The 21,014-nt window shown below is 34.8% G+C and overlaps 1 protein-coding gene across 5 annotated transcripts in view; it reads left to right on the top strand.

The window, feature by feature from the left end:
* Window positions 1-21,014, top strand: part of THSD7B (thrombospondin type 1 domain containing 7B) — an 873,835-nt gene that overhangs the window by 599,586 nt on the left and 253,235 nt on the right. For all 5 annotated transcript variants that reach the window (XM_008998957.6, XM_035305018.3, XM_054257669.2 and 2 more), the window contains exon 13: window positions 17,075-17,269. In XM_008998957.6, the coding sequence (XP_008997205.4) occupies window positions 17,075-17,269 (195 nt within the window). The remainder of the gene's footprint in view (window positions 1-17,074; window positions 17,270-21,014) is intronic.

The following is a 21,014-nucleotide window of genomic DNA, read 5'->3' as shown; positions in this document are numbered from 1 at the left end:
AATTCGGCTGTTAAAACTTGTGCATACTTCACGAAGTTCTTGTGTTGTGTTTTTCAACTCCATTAATTCACTTATATTCCTCTCTATATTGTCTATTCTTGTTAGCATTTCATCAAACCTTTTTTTAAAGTTCTTAGTTTCTTTGCATTGGGTTAGAACATGTTCTTTTAACTCTCAGAAGTTGCTTATCATCAACCTTCTGAAGACTACTTCTGTTAATGGAACACAGTCGTTCTCCATCAGGCCTTGTTCCGTTGCTGATGAGGAACTGTGATTCCCCTGTAGAGGGAGAGGTGTTCTGTAGAGAGAGAGGGACTTTTTTTATACTAAGGAATCTTGAGCTTTCCAGCAGAGCATCCAAGTCTTCAGCACCTGATACCTAGCTTTGCCCTCCAGGCACATGGTGAACACCTTCTGCCTCCTGCTCCAAGGTGGGCTTCAAAGATTCCAGCTACTTTATTTAGAAGAATCTTAATGTGTCTCAGGAGCTTATTAGGAGACACTTCAGGACAAAAGCCAATCACAGGCTTAGCTCTCCTGGGACTCAGCTCATGGTGAAGCATATGGATGGCAGCCTTCATGTTTTTTAAAATGCTTCTTAATTGATATTCTTAATTCAATCAGATTTCATTCTCTGCAACCTGTCTGCCATTATGACTTTAGGTAAAGGGAAAGGATAAATGCCACTTCAGAAGGGAGAGAGATGTAATGCCAGGGAAGTCTCTGTCAGACAGAAGGGATTAAAATTTTCCTCTTACCGCCAGCATGGGTGAAAGAAGGAAACAGGAAAGAGATTGAGCTAGGTAAAGGAAGTGGCTTGAAGGAACATGAACCATGCTTCCCCTGACTCAGACTTATGTTCCAGAGGTGGAGAAAGGGTCTGTTTAATCTCCTATTTGGAATCTTGAGAAGAGATGCTCTACAGGGGTCCTACTCTCATATGGCATGGACCCTGTCATCTTACAGTTGTGGCCTGGAGGTACTTGGCAGAAGAGGGGACTTAATGCCTTTTGAGGTGCTCCCTGAGTTCTCATTCTGGAGCGAGAGTCTCAAGAAGTTGCCCCATGCCCTGCTCTAGGAGGGTATGGTAGCTGATGGTGCTGGCTGGCAGGCTTAGCAGAAGAGCCTGCTCTACACCTCCCAGGCCAGTCATCATATGGCCCCCTGCAAGCTGGTTTATCCCAGCAAGTGCAGAGGCAGGGTGAGACCTCCTCAGCTGGAGGATGTGGCACCTGACCAGCCTGAGAGAAATGGATCTGGAATTTTTCAGACTGAGACCTCAGCAATGGCTATCACCAGGGCAAGCAGTCACCAGGTGGACTCCAGCCACTCTTATTTCAGAGGCTAAAAAGACCCAGAGAGCTTCAAAGAATTTCATTCAGAGCCAGCATGCCTGCTGGCTGCCACAGAAACCTGGGTGTCATCTTGGGAGAAGAAGTGGAAGTCACTAAGAGAGAGAGATTGCATCTTTACCTGAAAAAAAATATTTTAAACAAGAAAGAAACTAATTAAACTGGCCAGAACTGAGATGGTGTTAATTGGCCTTTTTACTTCATGATTACCCATTAGGGAGCTCTTAAGGAAGATTGTATCAATTCATGATGAAATAATTGCAGTGGAGTGTAGTTCTGCCCTTAGATTCAGCAAGAGGGCACCTGCCCTGGCCTCCATGTCTCTGCTCTGGCCTTCTTGCTATGCTTCATATTTGGGCAAGGAATCTACAAAGCAGATGAGGGCCTCACCAGAGCCCATGCTTCCTTATTCAGCCCCCTGCCTAAACTCTCCCCAGTACTCAGCACCTTGGAGCTTTTGCCCAATGGTCTTGAGCCAGCTTCCAGGGTTTTCAGGGATCTCTTCTCTGAGTCTTAACCTCTGAGGAAAGCTTGCACTGTTTATGTGTGTATCCTAGGCCAAGGAGTGAACAACACTAGGCCAATTTGTGACTTGAGCATTGGAGGACTGACTTCAGTGTCCACACACATGTGCAAGAAAGTCCATTCTGGAACAGAATCAAGCTGGGAGTGAGAAGAGATGGGGTAAAGCCAGAGACCTTCTATCACCATATCCCAGCATGAAACTCCAAGTCATCCCAGAATTATTTTATGAAATCTTGGTTTCAAGTCATTATGAAGGTGTATTTGTTAAGGTGTAGAAATAGAGCTAATTTATTATACCTTTTAAAATTTTAATTATAACCTTTCACTTTTTGGACTTGTGGCTCTTACCTCCACTTATATTTTAACCATGATTCCTACACATGTGGGCAGCCTGATGTAGTGTCATTAAATTAGACACTGAACATGTCATTATACATATGATAAGTCTTATCAAAGGGAAATTTAGATATTCCTACTGAAGTGAGTAGCATTAGCAGGAAACAAGTCTATCATATTGCTTGATTCTCTGCACAGCTCTCACAGTGTTGCAAGCCTCTGGCCAAGCTCATGCTGTTTTCAAAGGACATGTCCTACTCAGCATTTATGCATCATTCCTTCCAGAAAGTCTCCATTGACTGATGCCCGAGGTCCCAGTGCTGTGCTCTTGCAGCCCCCTGAGTGTAGTGAAATTTTATTTGTTTCTTTCATCAGTGTATCTTAGGCCACTAGTGCAGGGCCTGACATATAGAACACATTGTAGAAACATTGGTGAGCTGAGCAATTGCTTCCCACTCTCTCAGCTCCTTGATGTGCATGTAAATTGAGCTGTGCAGCTGAACTGAGGTGCTCTGCTATTGCAAAACAGAAAGCTTTATAGGTAGAGGCCCTCAATTTTTCAAGCATGTCACCCCCCCATTTCCTGGAAATTATGACCTCTTGAAAGAAATTCTTTCTATCCTTTTTCTTTTACTATTAGTGTTGAACTCTAGTCAGAATCAACTTCAGGAAAGTAATTTCAGTGTCCTTGGTGAAGGTGATGATCTGAAGTAGCAAGCTCCATCCTTTTATAGTTTTTCCAGGGAGGACATTATCATTTCTTATCAAAAGGCCAGTAACCCCTGCCCTCTTCATATCATAATTGAAAAGAAGCAAAACTTATCACAGCGTGTCTGACTATCAAAGTTTAGAGGTGATATGGGGCAAAAAGACCAGCCATTTAGTAATAGTTAATAATCTGCTGATTTGAGACATTTGATCTTAAGAGGGCTGCCTGACTATCCTGCCATTAACAGCAATTCTTTTTGAAAACTTAAGTTAGAGACACACTTAGAACTCATGCACATCCTTGCTTTGTTTCTTTTGCTAAGTTTTCAGATAATTTTACATTTTGTGCCAGGGTATTCTTTTTTATGCTGCTAGAATGGAAATGAATCAGATACCAGGGGAAAGCAATTAATGACTGTTCTCTCCACTCTGACCTCCCCTTTTTGGCACCTTTCTCCCGAGGCTCATCCTGTGTAGCAATTAAGAAAAAGATAAAGTAGCTGAACTCAGTTCTGTGTGTTATGTAAATTGTTAGACACTTTGCATAGGAACATGTGACCTCAGTCATCAAGGAAAATTTTGGCAGGTTCCAGGTAACCCTGACACACCCACTTACCAGGTGACTGCTCTCATTTGAGTGCTCTTGTCTGAGTGGCTTGCCTCAAACACCTGCTTCTCCATCAGTCCCTAACAAGGATACTCAGCTGCCCCAGGCAACTTCTCAGAGGGCTTTCTGCCCACAGTTTAAGATGACTAAATTTCAAACAATGCCCAATAATTAGATCCTTATAGAGAGCTACTTGGAATAATTTTACCTGGGAGTACAGTTTTCCTCCAGTAAAGACAACATTTTTCCAAGTTAAATAAATGAAATATAATTAAGCATTAAATGTTCCTCCCCTTAGACAATTCATTACACTACAGGTAGAAATATACAACAAGAAGGGTCAGAAGTATATAAATATATTTCCCATACTAATGCAAAGATCTTTCCAAATAGTATAGTGTAGTACTTAAAATAACTAAAAGTACCAAAAAAGAAATATTTTTTCTAAGATTGTGTTCTGTGAGTGGGTTGCTATGATCTGAAGGACCCAAGACTTAGAGTTATAGCAGATGTATGACAGATAAATTCTCTGTAACGGCTAAATATTTTTCTACCTATTCATTATACATCTCTTTCATTCAAGATGGAAGTGTCTACTCTACCATTCTATGCCAGGTTTCCCACTGGTTACCACCTCCTTCTAGGAGGACACAGTGGTGGCAGTGACAGGCAGATAGAGAGATAACAGTTATACAATATTATAGTTTTCATAATGGTGTGTGTGTATTTACACACATATACACACACACAGTGCATTTGTAATTCTGTTCACAGCAGACTACTGACCTCAACATTATCATGTAAGAGAGGCTCTAGTAATACCTATAGGGTTCAAGAGGCTTTGGTGGAATTTGGAAATTCTTCCTGAGCCAAAAACCAGGACAAATGATAATAGATGCTTTTTTTCTACCATTTCTTACATTTCATTTACAATAGGCTTTTTCATAATACTACATACTCCCCAGAGCTCGTGTACTAATGTACTAAGTGCTTAGTTTTGTGTAAAGTATTTAATCTGTATCAGCTTATTCTGCAATGCACAGATTATTATCCCATTTGGTGGATAAGTTCATTGAGTCTTAAGATAATTTATATATCTTAACTAATGTAACAGTAAAAAAAAAAGGGAGAGTCATCCTTAATTTTTTTGAATTTTTTAATTGATATATAATTTCTGTACATTTTTGTGGGGTACATATATTTTGTTTTATATATAATATATAATATATAATATATAATGTATATAAAGATATATAATCTATATTATATTTTATAAATATTATATATAATATATGAATCTGAATATTATATAAAAATATTTATATTTACATATAAATTATATATAATATATATATACATGAAGGATGGATAAAGAAAATGTATATTTACAAAATAGAATACTGCTCACTCATAAAAATACAATTATGCCTTCTCATTTGCAGATTCTTCTCATTATATGTATACACATATATATCATGGCACATTATATATATAATATATATTATATATTATAAATAATATAATCTAGATTATATAATATTTGTATTATAATATATAGATTATATTAAATATATATTATTTATATATAAAAGTATATATTATATACATATATATCATGGCACATTATATATATAATATATAATTAGATATATAAATGCAATATATATGTTTAATATATTATATAAAATATATAATATATATAATATATAATGTGCCATAATATATATGTATATATTATATATTATAATGTAGATATTATATTATAATATATATATTATATTATAATGTGCCATGATATATATATATGTATATTTATGTTTTATATATATATAATGTGCCATGATTGAGTCTGAGTACTTGTCACTTCAAGTATTTATCATTTCTATGTATTAGGAACATTTCAAGTCCTATCATACAGCTATGTTTAAATATAGAAAACATTGTCATTAACTATAGTTGCCCTATTCTCTTATCAAACATTATAACTCCCTCCTATCTAACTATATGTTTGTACCCATTAACCAACATCTCTTCATTCTCCTTGCACCCACACATATCCTTCCCAGCCTCTGGTAACTCTCATTCTACTCTGTATCTTCGTAAGACCAGCTTATATAGCACCTACAAGAGTAAGAAATTGCACTATTTGTCTTTCTGGGCCTGGCTTATTTCACTTAACATAATGACCTTCAGTTCCATTCATATTGCTTCAAATGAGAAGATTTGACTGTATTTTTATGAGTGAGCCATATTCTATTTTGTAGATATACATTTTCTTTATCCATTCTTCATTGATGTACTTATGTTAGTTCCATTTCTTTGCTATTTTGAATATGGTTGAAATAAACATGGGGGCTACAATAAACATGGGGCTGGTATACTGATTTTCTGTCCTTTGGATAAATACCCAGTGATGGAATTTCTGAGTCATATAGTAATTCTATTTTTAGCTTTTTGAGAAAGCTCTATACTGTTTTCCCTAGTGGCTTTACTCATTTATATTACCATTAACAGTGTATAAGCATTCTCTCTTCTCTGCACCCTCACCAGGATCTGTATTTTTTCTAACTAACATTATATATATAACTGAAATTTTCTAACTAACATTTCGGTTTTGATTTGAGTTTCCCTAATGATATGTGATGTTGGCTATTTTTTCATATACTTGTTGGCCAATTGTTTGTCTTCATTTGAGCAATGTCTATTCAGATAGTTTGCCCACTTCTTAATGTGATTGTTTGATTTTTTTGCTGTTCCCTTGTTTGAGTTCCTTCTATATTCTGGATATTAGTCTCTTGTCAGATGGATAGCTTGTAAATATTTACTTCCATTAAATCGACTGTCTCTTCACTCTTGATTGTTTTCTTTGCTGTGCAGAAACTTTTTATTTTGATATAGTCCCATTTGTTTATTTTCATTTTTCTTGTCCATGCTTTTGAGGACTTACCTATAAAACCTTTATCTAGACCAATGTCCAGAAAAGTTTTCCCTAGATTTTCACATAGCATTTTTATAGTTCTATATCTTATGCTTAGGATTTAGACAACTTTGAATTGATTTTTGTACATGGTGAGAGACATAATGTCTATTTTTATTCATCTGTATGTGGATATTCAGTTGTCCAGCATGATTTATTAAAGAGGGTTTCTTTTCACCAATATATGTTATTAGTACCTTTGTCAAAAATCTGTTGGCTGTAAATTAATTTATTTCTAGATTTTTAATTCTATTCTATTGGTCTGTACTTCTGTTTTTATATCAATAAGATGTTCTTTGTGGTTTTGAAGTCAGGTAGGGTGATGCCTCCAGCGTTGTTCTTTTTGCTCAGGATTGCTTTGATTAAAACAGCTCTTTTTGAGTTCCATACAAATTTTAGGATTACTTTTTCTATTTCTTTGAAAAAATGGCATTGGTATTTTATAGGGATTGCATCGAATCTGCAGATTGCTTTGGGTGGTATGGTCATTCTGACAATATTAATTCTTTTGGTCATGAGCATGAATGTCTTTCCATTGTTTGTGTTCTCTTCAGTTTCTTTCGTCGTTGTTTTGTTGTTTTCCTTATATGGGTAGTTCACCTTTTTATTAAATTTATTTTTAGATATTTGTAGGAATTTTGAATAGGATTGCCTTCTTATGTTTTATCTATTTCATTATTGGTATATAAAAGTGCTACTAATTTCGGTATATTGATTTTATATTCTACAACTTCACTAAATTTGTATATCAGATCTAAGAGTTTCTTGATGGAGTCTTTATGTTTTTCTAAATATAAAATCAAGTCATCTTCAAAGAGAGACAATTTGACTTCTTTTTCAACTTGGATGCCTTTTATTTTTTTTTCTCTTGCCTGATTGCTCTGTGTAGGACTTCCAGTACTACATTGAATAAAAGTGGTATAAGTGAAGTCACTTATCTTGCTCTAGTTCTTAAAGGAAATGCTTTCAACTTTTCCCCATTTGGTATGATATTAGTTTTAAGTGTGTCATATATGGTCTTTATTATTTTGAGGTATGTTCCTTCTGTGCCTAATGTGTTGAGATTTTTTTTATCATAAAGGGATGCTGGATTGACTAAATGTTATTTCTGTCTATTGAGATGATCAAATGGTTTTTGTCCTAAATTCTCTTTATGTGCTGTATTACATTTGTTGATTACATATGTTGAACCATTTTTGCATCCTTGGTAAGAAACCGACTTGATCATGGTATATTTTTTTATGTGATACTGGATTTAGTTTGCTTGTATTCTGGTAAGGATTTTTGCATCTATGTTCACTAGGAATACTTATCTGTAGTGTGTGGGGTGTGTGTGTGTGTGTGTGTATGTGTGCATGTGTATGTGTTTTGTTGTACTCAGGAGGATTGATATTAGTTGTTCACATGTTTGGTGAAACTCATCTGTGAATCCAGCTGATCCTGGGTTTTTTGTTGTTGGGAGACTTCATATTTTTCCTTCAAACTCACTATTTCTTATTGGTCTGTTCAGAATTTCTGTTTGTTCTTGGTTTCATCTTGGGAAGTTGTATGTTTCAGGAAGTAATCCATTTTTCTCTCAGTTTTCTCATTTGTATGCATATGGTTGTTTATAATAGTCTCTGTTAATCTTTTGTATTTGTGTGGTATTAGTTTTTATGTCCGGTTCTCATTTCTGATTATGTTTATTTGGATCTTCCTTCTTCTTGGTTTGTTCATCTAGTGGTTTATCAATTTTTTTAATCTTTTTAAAGAACCAACTTATTTTTCAGTTGATCTTTGCATGTTACTTTTTTTTTTCTGAGACAGAGTCTCACTCTGTCACTCAGGCTGGAGTGCACTGGCATGATCTTGGCTCACTGCAACCTCCACCTCCCGGGTTCAAGTGATTCTCCTGCCTCAGCTTCCTGAGTAGCTGGGTTTACAGCTGCGAGCCACCATGCCCAGCTAATATTTTATTTTTAGTAGAGTTGGGGTTTCACCATGTTGGTCAGACTAGTCTCTAACTCCTGACCTCATGATCCACCTGCTTCAGCCTCCCAAAGTGCTGGGATTACAGGTGTGAGCCACCACACCCAGCTTACATGTTACTTTTGACTCTATTGTATTTAGTTCTGATCTGATCTTTTTCTTTCTTTTCTTCTGTTAACAGTAAGTTTGGATTGTTCTTGCTTTTCAAGTTCCTTGAGAGGTAACAGTTTTTTAATTTGTGATCTTTATACTTTCTTGATGTGGGTATAAACTCTCTTAGCACTACTTTTATTATACCCAAAAAGTTTTGTTATGTTGTGTCCATTTTTGTTTGTTTCAAAAATGGTTTAAGTTCCCATCTTTTCTTTGACCCAATGATTGTTTAGGAATATGGTGTTTAATTTCCATGTATTTGTATACTTTCCAAAGTTCCTCTTGTTACCAATTTTTACTTTTATTCTGTTATGGCTTAAGAAGATACTTGATATGATTTTGATTTTTAAAATTTGGTTGAAGCTTGTTTTTGGCCTAATATGTGGTCTATCTTAGAGAATGTTCCATGTGCTCATAAGAATGTGTATTCTGCATTTGGGTAGAATGTTCTGTAAGTTTCTGCTGGTTCATTTAGTCGAAAGTTCAATTCACATCCAATGTTTTTTGTTGCTTTTTTGTCTCAATGATCTGTCTAATGCTTTCAGTAGGATGTTTAAATCCTCCACTATTATTGTATTGCTGCCTTTTCTGTCTTGAGTTCTAGTAATATTTATTTTATGAGTCTGGGTATTCCAGTGTTGGGTACATATATATTTAGAATCGTTATGTCTTCTTACTGAATTGATCCTTTTATCATTATGTAATGACCATTTTTGTCTTTTCATAAACTGTTTTTTTATCTGAGGTCTATTTTATCTTATATAGCTACTCTGCTCCCTTTTGGTTTCTGTTTGCATGGAATATATTTTTCTACCTCTTTTCTTTCTGTACATATGTGTCTTTAAAGTTTTTTATAAGCAACATATGGTTGGATCATCTTTTCTTTTTCTCATTTTGCTTATCGATATCTTTTAAGAGGAGCAGAAATTTAATACATCTATATCTTTTAAGAGGAATGTAAATTTAATTTATTTACATTCAGGTTAATATTTACATGTGAGATTTTGCTCCTGTCATATTTTTCTTTAGGTGAAATTGTGATTAGGTGAAATTCTGTTGTGTTGCGATTCAAATCCTTTCTCTTCCTTCTTTGTGTGATTATTTTATAAGCATCGTGAGTTTCTATGTTTTAATGTTTTCATGGTGGTAAATATCAACCTTTCATTTCCATGTTTAGGACTTCTGAACATTTTTTGTGGGAGCAGTCTGATAGTAATGAGTTTCCTCAATATTTCCTTATTTGGGAAATACTTCATTTTTCCTCATTTATGAAGCTTGATTTCACTATGCATAAAAATTTGGTTTCAGTTTTTTTTTTTAATCATTTTTTTAAGACTGAGTCTTGCTGCCTTGCCCAGGTTGGAGTGTAGTGGCGCTATCTTGGCTCACTGCAGCCTCTACCTCCTGAGTTCAAGCGATTTTCCCACCTCAGACTCCTGAATAGCTGGGATTACAGGCATGCACCACCACACCTGGCTACTTTTGTTATTTTTAGTAGAGATGGGGTTTCATCACTTTAGCCAGCCTGGTCTCAAACTCCTGGCCTCAAGTGATCTGCCAGCCTTGGCTTCCCAAAGTGCTCAGGTTATAGATGTGAGCCACCACACCAAGCCTCTTTCAGCCCTTTTTAAATGCCTTCCCATTCTCTTCTGGCCTGTAAGTTTTCTCCTGAAAAATCTGCTGTTAGTCTGTTAGGGTTTCCATTATAGATGAATAGGCACTTTTATCTTGCTGCTTTAATTTTCCTCTTTTTGATTTTAGATAGTCTGATGATAATGTATCAGGGTGAAGTTTATTTTGCAGTGTATTTGTCTGAGCATTGCTGGGTCTTTTGTATCTGAATATCTAAGTCACTAGCTAGAATAAGGATGTTTCCATCAATTATTTCCTTAAATATGTTTTCTAAACTTCTGTATTTTCTTTCCCTTCAGAAATACTGGTAATTCTTAAGTTCACCCAGTTTATATAGTTCCAAACATCTTGAAGGCTTTGTTCATTATTTATATTATTTTCCCTTTATTGTTGTCTGACTAAATTATTTCCAAATATATGTCTCCAAGTCCTGAGATTCTTTTACTTGGTCTAATCTACTATTAACATTTTTTAAATATTTTGAAATTTCTTCAATGAACTTTTCAGACCTACTATTTCTGTTTTGTTTTTCATAAAGGTATCTATCACCTTGGTAATTTTTTCATTCATATCTTAAATTGATTTTCTAATTTTTTATCTTGGTTTTTCTTCATATTCTAAATTGTTTTTATGATTTCTTTCTTTCATTCAGATCCTAAATTGGTTTTCTGATTTCTTTCGCATCTCTTGCATTGAGCTTCTTTAAAACCTGTACTTTGAGTTCTTTATCTGGCATTTTGAGAATTTCTTTTTGGTTAGCATCTATTGCTGGAGGAGGATTACTCTGTTTCTTTGAGGGTATCATAATCCCTTGCTTTGTTCATGCTTTTTGTATCTTTTCATTGATTTCTGGACATCGGAGCAACAGCAGCTTCTTATTTGTGAATTTTTCTTTTAGTGGGAGGAGCACTTTTTTTCTTGAAGATGTGACTATGATGGTTGGTTAGGGTCATTTGACTTGCTTCTGGATACATGTAGTGGCAAAGACTCTATGATTTCCCTGGCTATAAATAGCTTTAGTGTGGTATCTTTCTTGACTGCAGTTGTAGTAGTGGTATACTGGGTGGATGAGCAGGCTCACAACCTCTTGGGCAGCTGGGGTGGAATAAGCAATGAGCGAAGGCAGTAGTCATGAGAAACTTTTCTTCTTCCTGAGCACCATGATTTTGTGTTAGGGATTGTTGCAATCGGCTGTGTGGACTGGCCTCCAGTCTAGTAGGTGGCTCTTGCAGGTTAGAGCCAGCTGCAGTGGTAGTGGTAGGATTTATGCCAACCTCTCTTTCCTGAGAGAAGTACTTGGATGTCCCACATGGTGGATTGGGCCATGGAACCCCAGGAGCCTGGATCCTGTGCTGTGTCCTGGAGCAGGGAATGAAGGTGGGTGGAGCTAGACAGGGCAAGCCTGTACTCAGACCCACCAGTGGCAGGTGCATTTGACAGCCCTGTTGGAAGTGGTGGGCAGTCCTCAGGTACCCAGTTGAATGACTGGCTTAGGGGCAATTGCTGACATGGCAAAGAGTTAGCATGGTGAGGGAGATGAAGTCCCAGTGCTGCCCCCTTAGCAGCAGGAATGGGACCTTAAAGCCTATAGTTTTATCTGTAGATTTCTACTTCTGATTTAATACTCAAATGTTCTCTGATTTAAGGAGACTATATGTCTTTGATATAGGCCCCATAAATATATTGTAGGTAATGTATAACTAATTATTATTATTATTATTGTTATTATTATTATTATTATTATTTGAGACGGAGTTTGGCTCTTGTTGCCCAGGCTAGAGTGCAGGGTGGAATTTCAGCTCACCTCAACTTCTGCCTCCTGTGCTCAAGTAATTCTCCCACTTCAGCCTCCCAAGTAGCTGGGATTACAGGCATGCACCACCATGCTGCCTAATTTTTGTATTTTTAGTAAAGATGGGTCTTGATCTCCCAACCTCAGGTGATCCACCTGCCTTGACCTCCCAAAGTGCTGGGATTACAGGCATGAATCACCATGCCGAGCCACTAATAAGTTTTTAAAATTTCTTCCCCAGGAGTTGTACAATGGAAGAGTTCTCTAAGTTGGGTTGTACCTGTGGCTACTTATTCCCATTTATGCTAAATGTCTTTTAATTTCCTTTGTGTATTTGTTATGTGTGCTTTGCTGATTTTCCAGTCCTGCAGCCTTCTTACTTGCTATTTCTTTAGTAGTTTCATACCCCTCTAGTATAGTTCAATACACAGTCATTCAATTAATGTTTATGAATAAAATGATTACTTTTATACTAGAGCATTCCAAAGAAGGAAATGTTTTATTTAAATTTTTAGTGTTTTCATTTCCAGTGATTCTTCACACTTGAAAATAAATTAGAATTCTGAACTAGAAGAAACCTGTAAACTAATTCCTGGTCTGAACTGATGACTGCGTGATCTATAGTTCTGTAGTTGTTGGTTTTTTCTTTTTTCTCCTCCACCTCTTCCTCTCATCTTTTTTTCAGTGGCCTTCATCCTTGGGTTACCATTAAGGAAGGTATGATCTTCAGGCTAACATGGGTGCTGTCAAACATCATGTTCTAATTTGCATTCATTTGATGGCATTTGGAAAACCCAAATGCCTCCACTAAACTACTTTACCAATTTGTACAGAGACACAAACTGATTTGCTCTGCACAGCTCTGTTAATTCAGTGAATGTGACTTCACCATATCTGAGCTATTAGTTCATTACTGATGCTTACAAAACTAGCACCAAATCAGGTAAAGATGCAAACAAGATTTTCTCCTTACCTTTATCCTTCACACAGTAAAGATGACCAGGAAACAAATGAGGCATGGTGAAGAGAATGTGTGTACATACACTTGCTTGGAGAATGATCAGCCTGCTGTATTTAAAAACAAATATAAAGGATAGTAATAGCACTTATAAAGCTCCTTAGAGTTTGTGAGGTTTGTTTTAAAAATTCTCACTAGTCTTTGTTATAGATACTCTTATTATACTCATTTTAAACATGAAGAAACTAGGCCATGAGGAATTAAATAACTTATCTTAGTTCACATACCTACTTGTTTAGATTTGAAATTTTCACTCATTGCCATTTGACTAAAGTATGTGTGAGTTCCACCCTAACCTATAGCTATTCTTAGTTTTTTTTTATGCTTTCCTTTGTTAATTCGAAAAATTTAATGTAGATCTTTGTAAATATAATATATTCAAATTTAGATAGTTTCTAGAACTTGAAAATACCATTCAATTTGTGTTTATCAGGCTTTTAAATTCTAAATGTATTCAAAAGAAATTATATGAATAAAATGTTCTAAAATAATTTATCATAATTGAAAAAGATGTATTTATATACATCCAGAGGTTTAAATTTCAGCCACACATGGTGGCTCATACCTATAATCTCAGCACTTTGAGAGGTCAAGGTGAGTGGATCACTTGAGGTCAAAAGTTCAAGACTAGCCTGGTCAAGTGAAACTCTGTCTCTAGTAAAAATACAAGAAAATTAGCCAGGCATAGTGGATATGCCTGTTATCCCAGCTACTGTGGAGGCAGAGGTATGAGAATTGTTGGAACCTAGGAGGCAGAGTTTGCAGCAAGCTGAGATCACACCACTGCACTCCAGCCTGGGCAATGAAGTGAAACTCCATCTCAAAAAAAAAAAAAAAAAAAAAGAGGTTTAAATTTCATATAGCAATGCTTTTGAAAGTATTTAAAATGTATCTTCATGTTATTCAGTGCATTGTCATTTTGGAAAAAAATTAAGTTGGCAACATAATAAGTTCTCTAAATTGACTATATTGGTTATCTAAACAAGCAATTCAAAGAACATTTGCTTGTACTCTACTTAAGATAAAATGTCTTGCTGTATTCATCATTAATGGCTGCAATATTCCCAACAAAGAAAATGCAGGTGATGTTGGCATGATGTGTGTTGGATTTTGTTCCTGCAATGTGGATAAAAACCAAAACAAAAATATTCAAAATGAATGAATAGCTCCACCTGCCACAGAGCAGATGTACAAACTGGGAAGTATTGTGTATGCAGCCATTGTCTTCTTAGCTAATTCCTTGGTTCTAAAGCATTAGATGAGTTTGGCTTTCACCAGTTCTAAAAAAGAAAAAAAAAGGTTTATGGTGTTTAGATAGACGTGTTCTCTGATATGCTCAGAATAAAGAAATAAATTCAGAATATAAGAAGAATGGGCATCTAAAAGCCCTTGTGTACACTTGCCCTGTATAAGAGAAGTTTACATAAAAAGTTTTTAACATGATTTTAAGCTGTGATCTTTTCATTTCTTTCACATAGCAGATTTTAAAGAACCGTAATAAAAAAAGATCCTAAAATATGATTTTTTTAGAATGATGAATTGAGTAAATATCCATTAACACACAGCATATCTAAGGCATAATGCCAAATATGGGTAGTCAGTAGACAGGGTAGACCAGAATTATGTGGGCCATTTAAACACAAAGATATTCCCTGATTTCTCACCCAGAGATGTTAATACAGCAAATCTGAAGTGGTACCATGGAATCCGTGTATTCTTATATACATCCATGGAAAGGAATTAGAAGAGTTGTTTTAAACTGGGGCAGTTTTGCACCCAAGGGAACATTTGGCAATGCTTGGAGACAGTTTTGATTGTTACCACTTAAGAGGGGTGTATGGTACTGGCATCTAATGGGTAGAGGCCAGAGATGCTGCTATATATCTCACCATGCACAACACTCATTTACAACACCCCCCAAAAAAACTCCAATCTAAAATTTCAGTAGGGCCAAGATTGAGAAATTTTGACCTAGACAATATAAATGTACATTCTTTGAGAGTCTATAATTAACCAGAGTGAAAAAGATGCACCAAATATTGTGCATTCATTCATAAAATAAAATAAATGGCATTAGTCCAAATAATTCAATAAAAATTTAAGCAAAATTTTAGAAATGTATTATCTCAAGATTATTAGTTATTTTAAGGAATGACTAGAGAGATCCCAGCTGAAAAAGTGCATGAGAGAAACTGAAAATCTATAAAGAACTAAAAGTAGAATTACCATTTGATCCAGCAATGCCACTACTGGGTGTCTACCCAGAGGAAAAGAAGTCGTTATTCGAAAAAGATACTTGCACACACAGGTTTATAGCAGCACAATTCACAATAGCAAAATCATAGCACCAACCCAAATGCCCATCAATCAACGAGTGGATAAAGAAACTCTGATTATATATCTATATGTATATATAGATATATGTATTTATAGACACATATTTATATATATGTATCTATATACTTATACATGTATTTATATATATATACTTATACATATATGTGTATATAAATATATATAAGTATCTATATATGCACATATATATTTATGTTTATAAATATAATTATAAATATATATACATGTATGTTATATATTTATACACATATAAATATATAAATATATACTTATATATGTATATAGATATATAAATATATATGTATATATGTATATCGATACTTATATATGTAAATATATAAAAATACACATATATACATATATACACATATGTATACATACATATATACATATATATATAATTATATAAACTTATTGTATATATAGGTATCTATATACTTTATATATATAAGTATGTATCTCTATATATATGTGTGTATATATATATATAGATATACTAGTGTGTGTATATATATAGATATACTAGTGTGTATATATATATATACACACACACACTAGATACTGAATGCTACTCAGCTGTAAAAAGGAATGAATTGACAGCATTTGCAGTGACCTGGATGAAATTAGAGACTATTATTTTATTATTCTAAGTGAAGTAATTCCAGAATGGAAAACCAAACACTGTATGTTTTCACTGATATGTGGGAGCTAAGCTATGAGGACACAGAGGCATAAGAATGATACAATGGACTTTGGTGACTTGGTAGGAACAGTGAAGGGTGGTAAGGGATAAAAGACAACAAATACGGTGCAGTGAATACTTCTCTGCTAATGCTTGTACCAGGTTCTCCACTAAAGAACTTACTTATGTAACCAAATACCACCTGTATCCCAATAACTTATGGAAAAATAAAATTTTAAAAATAAAAGATGGCTGAGTGTGGTGGCTCATGCCTGTAATCCAAGCACTTTGGAGGCCAAGGCAGGTAGATCACCTGAGGTCGGGAGTTCAAGACCAGCCTGACCAATGTGGTGAAACCCTGTCTTTAAATAAATAAAATAAAATAAAAAATGAAACATATTTGCAATGGAAATGATCTGAATAGATTATGCTTGTGCTTGAAAAAGCATTAAAACTTTAAACTATTCATAACAATAAGGAGAAAAATGTTTATTTACAGACAGCAGATATTCCTTTTAAAATACTGACTGTGAAGTGAAAATAGATCTACTTTTATAAGTGTCATCTAAACAAGAAAAAAATCACATCTAGGAGGAGTCCATATGATTTTTTTAAAGTGGTTTTGTCCTTTTTGTGTTCTCATCTTAATCATAGATTCCCTTTTTTAGTTTTATATCATCTCTAGAGATCAGATGCTGAGGAGCAGGAAGTACAATAAATTACTGGATGTTATTTTGGTTGCTGTCAATGCAGGGTTTAGATTAATAATTAAATCTTCAAATACCTCCAGTGGCAACAATAAAAATTTAATTTCCAGGGAGAAATAAGGTTAGTTATGTTGAACACCATTTGCACCATTTATGGAAACTCAAATTTTTAAACATTGGGGAATTCTGCTGTCTTGTCAAAGAACCAGCAGCTGACTGATTTAGTCAAAATAATAACAAAAGAATCCATGCTTTTTTTCAGCTGTCTCATGCATCTCTAAGGACAACCAGTCAGCAGAAATGATGGAATGCCTCAAGCAGACAAATGGCATGCCTCCCCTTGTGCAAGAATGCACAGTCCTGTGTCGAGAAGACTGCACCTTCACTACTTGGTCCAAGTTTACGCCCTGCTCCATGAACTGTGAAGCCACAAAAAGTAGGCGGCGACAGCTCACAGGTACAGTGCATATTTTACTCTTTAGCATCTGGCAAGCTGAACATCTCTGGCTCTTTTGTGTAGAATGTGAGGTCCAAAGGACAGGAATTTGTATCAGGTCTCTCCCTCTCCATTCCTGGATACATATTCTCAAACACAGAACAATGCCTGGTACATAACATGTACTCAATTAATATATGTTTGTGAAATAAATGAAAGATGTGAACTATTTTATAGCTATCAATTCCTCTCTATATAATTTTATAGTCTTTGCAGTCATAAAAGGCATTATGTTCACCATCTTCTTTTGAGTAGTTCAGGGCAAAGTTTGTTGTGTGCTATTATGCCAGGATCTCAGTGAGCTTGAAGACAATCACTGATTTGGAAAGATTATCAAAAGCAGATTATCAAATGTCTTTTGCCATTATAAGCAATTTGACATTTTAAAATTTTAGTAGTGTAGGCAAAAATCAAATTACATATACTGATTATGATTTTGTGATACATTATTAATTATGAGTTCTGTTTTCAGCCATAAAATTTAGTCAAAATTAAAGCAACTAATTGTTTAATTGAAATCCTGGAACTATTTTTGCCTGCAGTATGCAAATAATTGATGTAATAGTGTATTTTACTACTTCCCTAGAAAAATACGCCACAAATTCTCTTAACTGCTTATGAATTTGTATATGCAGAAAATGAAGAACCAAAGGAAAAATGCCAGAATAATCATTAAGATAATAAAATTGATGTTGACATTGAAGAATTAAGCACAGATATCTATTTGTTCTCATGAGCAGTTTAAGTGCTAATTCTGTTGGTTTCAAGACCCTTTTGTCTGAATGCATTGCTTTTCTGATCACATTTTGAATTGAAATACCTCTTATGGACTTCAGTAATCAACTAGAGCCTCTAACAGGATTTCTGCACACAAACTGGGAGTCCATTTATAGGTGTAGATGAAACACATAACCATAAATAGAAACACGAAACAAGATATGCTGTACTTTATGCCCTATCTTCCACAAAAATTTGTGCACATGTAATTTTATGCAACATTGCTTGTTTCTAAGATAAAACAAATTTGTCGTAGAAAAACAACACAATGAGATGGAATGTATGTGACAGGAATATTTGAAGTTAAGGGCCAATTAATGAAATTTTGTTTGCCTGTACAAACATAAAGCATCAGAAGCCATTACTCTAGCAACTCTTTATATACTTGAGATGAGAGAGAATTTCTGTTAGAGGGAAAGAAAGTTTTTAATTGGTCATCAGTTTTTTTCTTTTTTCTTAAAATTTGTTGGTGATCTTTTATACCTACATAATGAAAATTGAAAATCCTAGGATATTTATTGATTTTAAAACACTACCATTTATGTTATGAATTGTTAAAACTCTAAATAATTTGACTTTTATTTAAAATGTTCCTTTTATATAAATATTGAAGAATAGCTGTACATTTTTTTCTGTAAACTATAACCTAAAAATTACTCATACTAAAATAGGGTTTGAAATTTCTTTTCTAAATTATTAACTGTTAGGCTTTCAGGTGGCTAACTGAACTTTGTGTGTCTTTATGTCTACGTAGCACCAAAACAAGTTAGCAATTTCATGAAATGCATGAGGTTTTTTTTTTTTACGAAAACAGTAAAATGACTCATTTAATATCATTGTTGAAAAAAAAATCCCACTAGTGAATTGAAATACTTCCACTTTTCAATACTTATTTTTATTGTCATGAAACTAATGCTTGTATCTCATTATCCCTAGGTAATTTGGTAGTAAATGTAATAAACCATCTCTAACTCCAGTGATGCTGAAAGCCTTGAACTCAAAGTCTGAAGCTACGTGACTCTTTCTCTCTTTAATGCAAACACACACACAGAAACATATAAATACAAGACACTTCATTGAATATGGGGCCATATTGGATGTTTAACTTTCTTTTGTCCATTTGTAGTAAGAAGCTTTAGTTCACTGAGTGTTCTAGGTGTTGTAGCCAAACTATATCATCACAGGTTTTAGACTGAATAGTAATTAAAGCAGTTGTTATAGATGCCAAAAATATTCCATTTATTAGACAGAAAATCTGTCCATGTTTTTTATATATTATATGAGATACAATACCTAGATATTTATTTATGATAACTAGATAACTGGTGCACATTCTGACTTAAGGAAGAAAAAGTCCTTAGAATTGTACTAGGGATTGATATTTAGTACTAACTTCTTCTGAATCCAATGGTTAATGCTGATTTTGATTAGAATATCATCAAAGTAAAGGACCACTGATAATTTGCTTCTTATTGTGATAACCATTTCTGCATTAACTAACTTGCTCAAATCCTTCATCAAACAGTGATGTTATATAATTAAGAAGGATATCGTAAACATAGAGGCAGCATATATTTGTAGAGAATAGTTGTTCTGCTAGTAACTTCTAGTCACCTTGTAAATGAACATTTTTTTCTCCTCCTTCCTCTCTTTCTCTTCCTCTTTCTCCTTTTTCTTTTCTTTTTTTTACAACTTCCTTTTCTCAACTATTCAATTAATATTTTTTGTTTACTATGTATGTGTGCTAGTCCTTGGTAATACCACAAGGGATTCAATAGACATGACCCACCCTAACTTAACAGAGCTTGCAGTCTAATTGGAGATACAGTGAGATTTTTACTAGAGATAATTACAGTATAGTTTCTGCTATAGTAGCTGTTGTATCGGTTGCTATAGTCAAACAAATCCTATTGTTGTAAAAATTACTACAACATTGCTGGCTTAAAGCAGCACAGATTTGTTATTTTGCAGGTTTGTAGTGTGATATGGGTTTCACAGATCTAAAGACAAGATGTTGGTTTTGAAGATGGAGGGAGAGGGACATGAGCCATGGACATGGGCAACCTCTGCAAGCTTGAAAACGAAAGAAATGCATTTCTTTCTGGAGTCTTCAGAGAAAAATTGTTTCCTTTCGTTTTCAGGCTTGCAGAGGCTGCCCATGTTCCTGGCTCATGTTCTCCTCCCTCCATCTTCAAAGCCAGCAACATGGCATCTCTCTAACCATTCTTGCATGTTCAAGAATGGTTTTCTAGAGGGAGTAACACATTAGTTTTGATTTGAAGGAGAAGTAGGCATTAGCTAGCCCAAAGAAGGAGGGTAGAAATTGTGGACATTTCTGGAGTAAACATAAAAAGGCTAGAAGCAAAATGAGTAATTTCTAGGAACCGAAAGTGGCTCAGTATGACTAACTATCGTAGCATGCTATAGACAGAGTGGTACAATGCAGGCTAGAGGCAGATACAAATGGGTACAAATCATATAGGTCCATGATAACCCTAGGGGAGAAGTCTGGACTTCATTCTGTGCTATGGTAAGTCACTGCAGAGTTTTCAGTAGACAGGTGATTTGATCCGATTTGTACTTTGAAAGCTGGCCCTGACTGCTGGGTGGTGAACAGATTGAAGGGAGTGAGGTATGACAGCAACAAGATCTTGGAGGAATCTGCTGTAATTTCAACTGGAGGTTGGGGCTAAATATGGTTGACATACACTGGAATGGAAAGAAATGGACTGATGCAACAAGTCTTTAAGCATTTGAAGTGATATAATTTTGACATTAATCAGATGTAGGAGGTTCAACACAATAATTCAGGACATTCCAACTTTTAACCTGGTGATATTGGTAGAATTGAGAAATGCAGGAGAAAGAAAGGTTGTGATGTAAAGATGATGGGTGTGATTGGTTCTTTAGATGTAGATTTTCAGTCTAT

This window comes from Callithrix jacchus, chromosome 6, assembly GCF_049354715.1.
Source record: "Callithrix jacchus isolate 240 chromosome 6, calJac240_pri, whole genome shotgun sequence".
Lineage (NCBI taxonomy): Eukaryota > Metazoa > Chordata > Mammalia > Primates > Cebidae > Callithrix > Callithrix jacchus.
The sequence above is the reverse complement of the archived record's forward strand: the minus strand, read 5'-3'. Positions and strand labels throughout refer to the sequence as shown.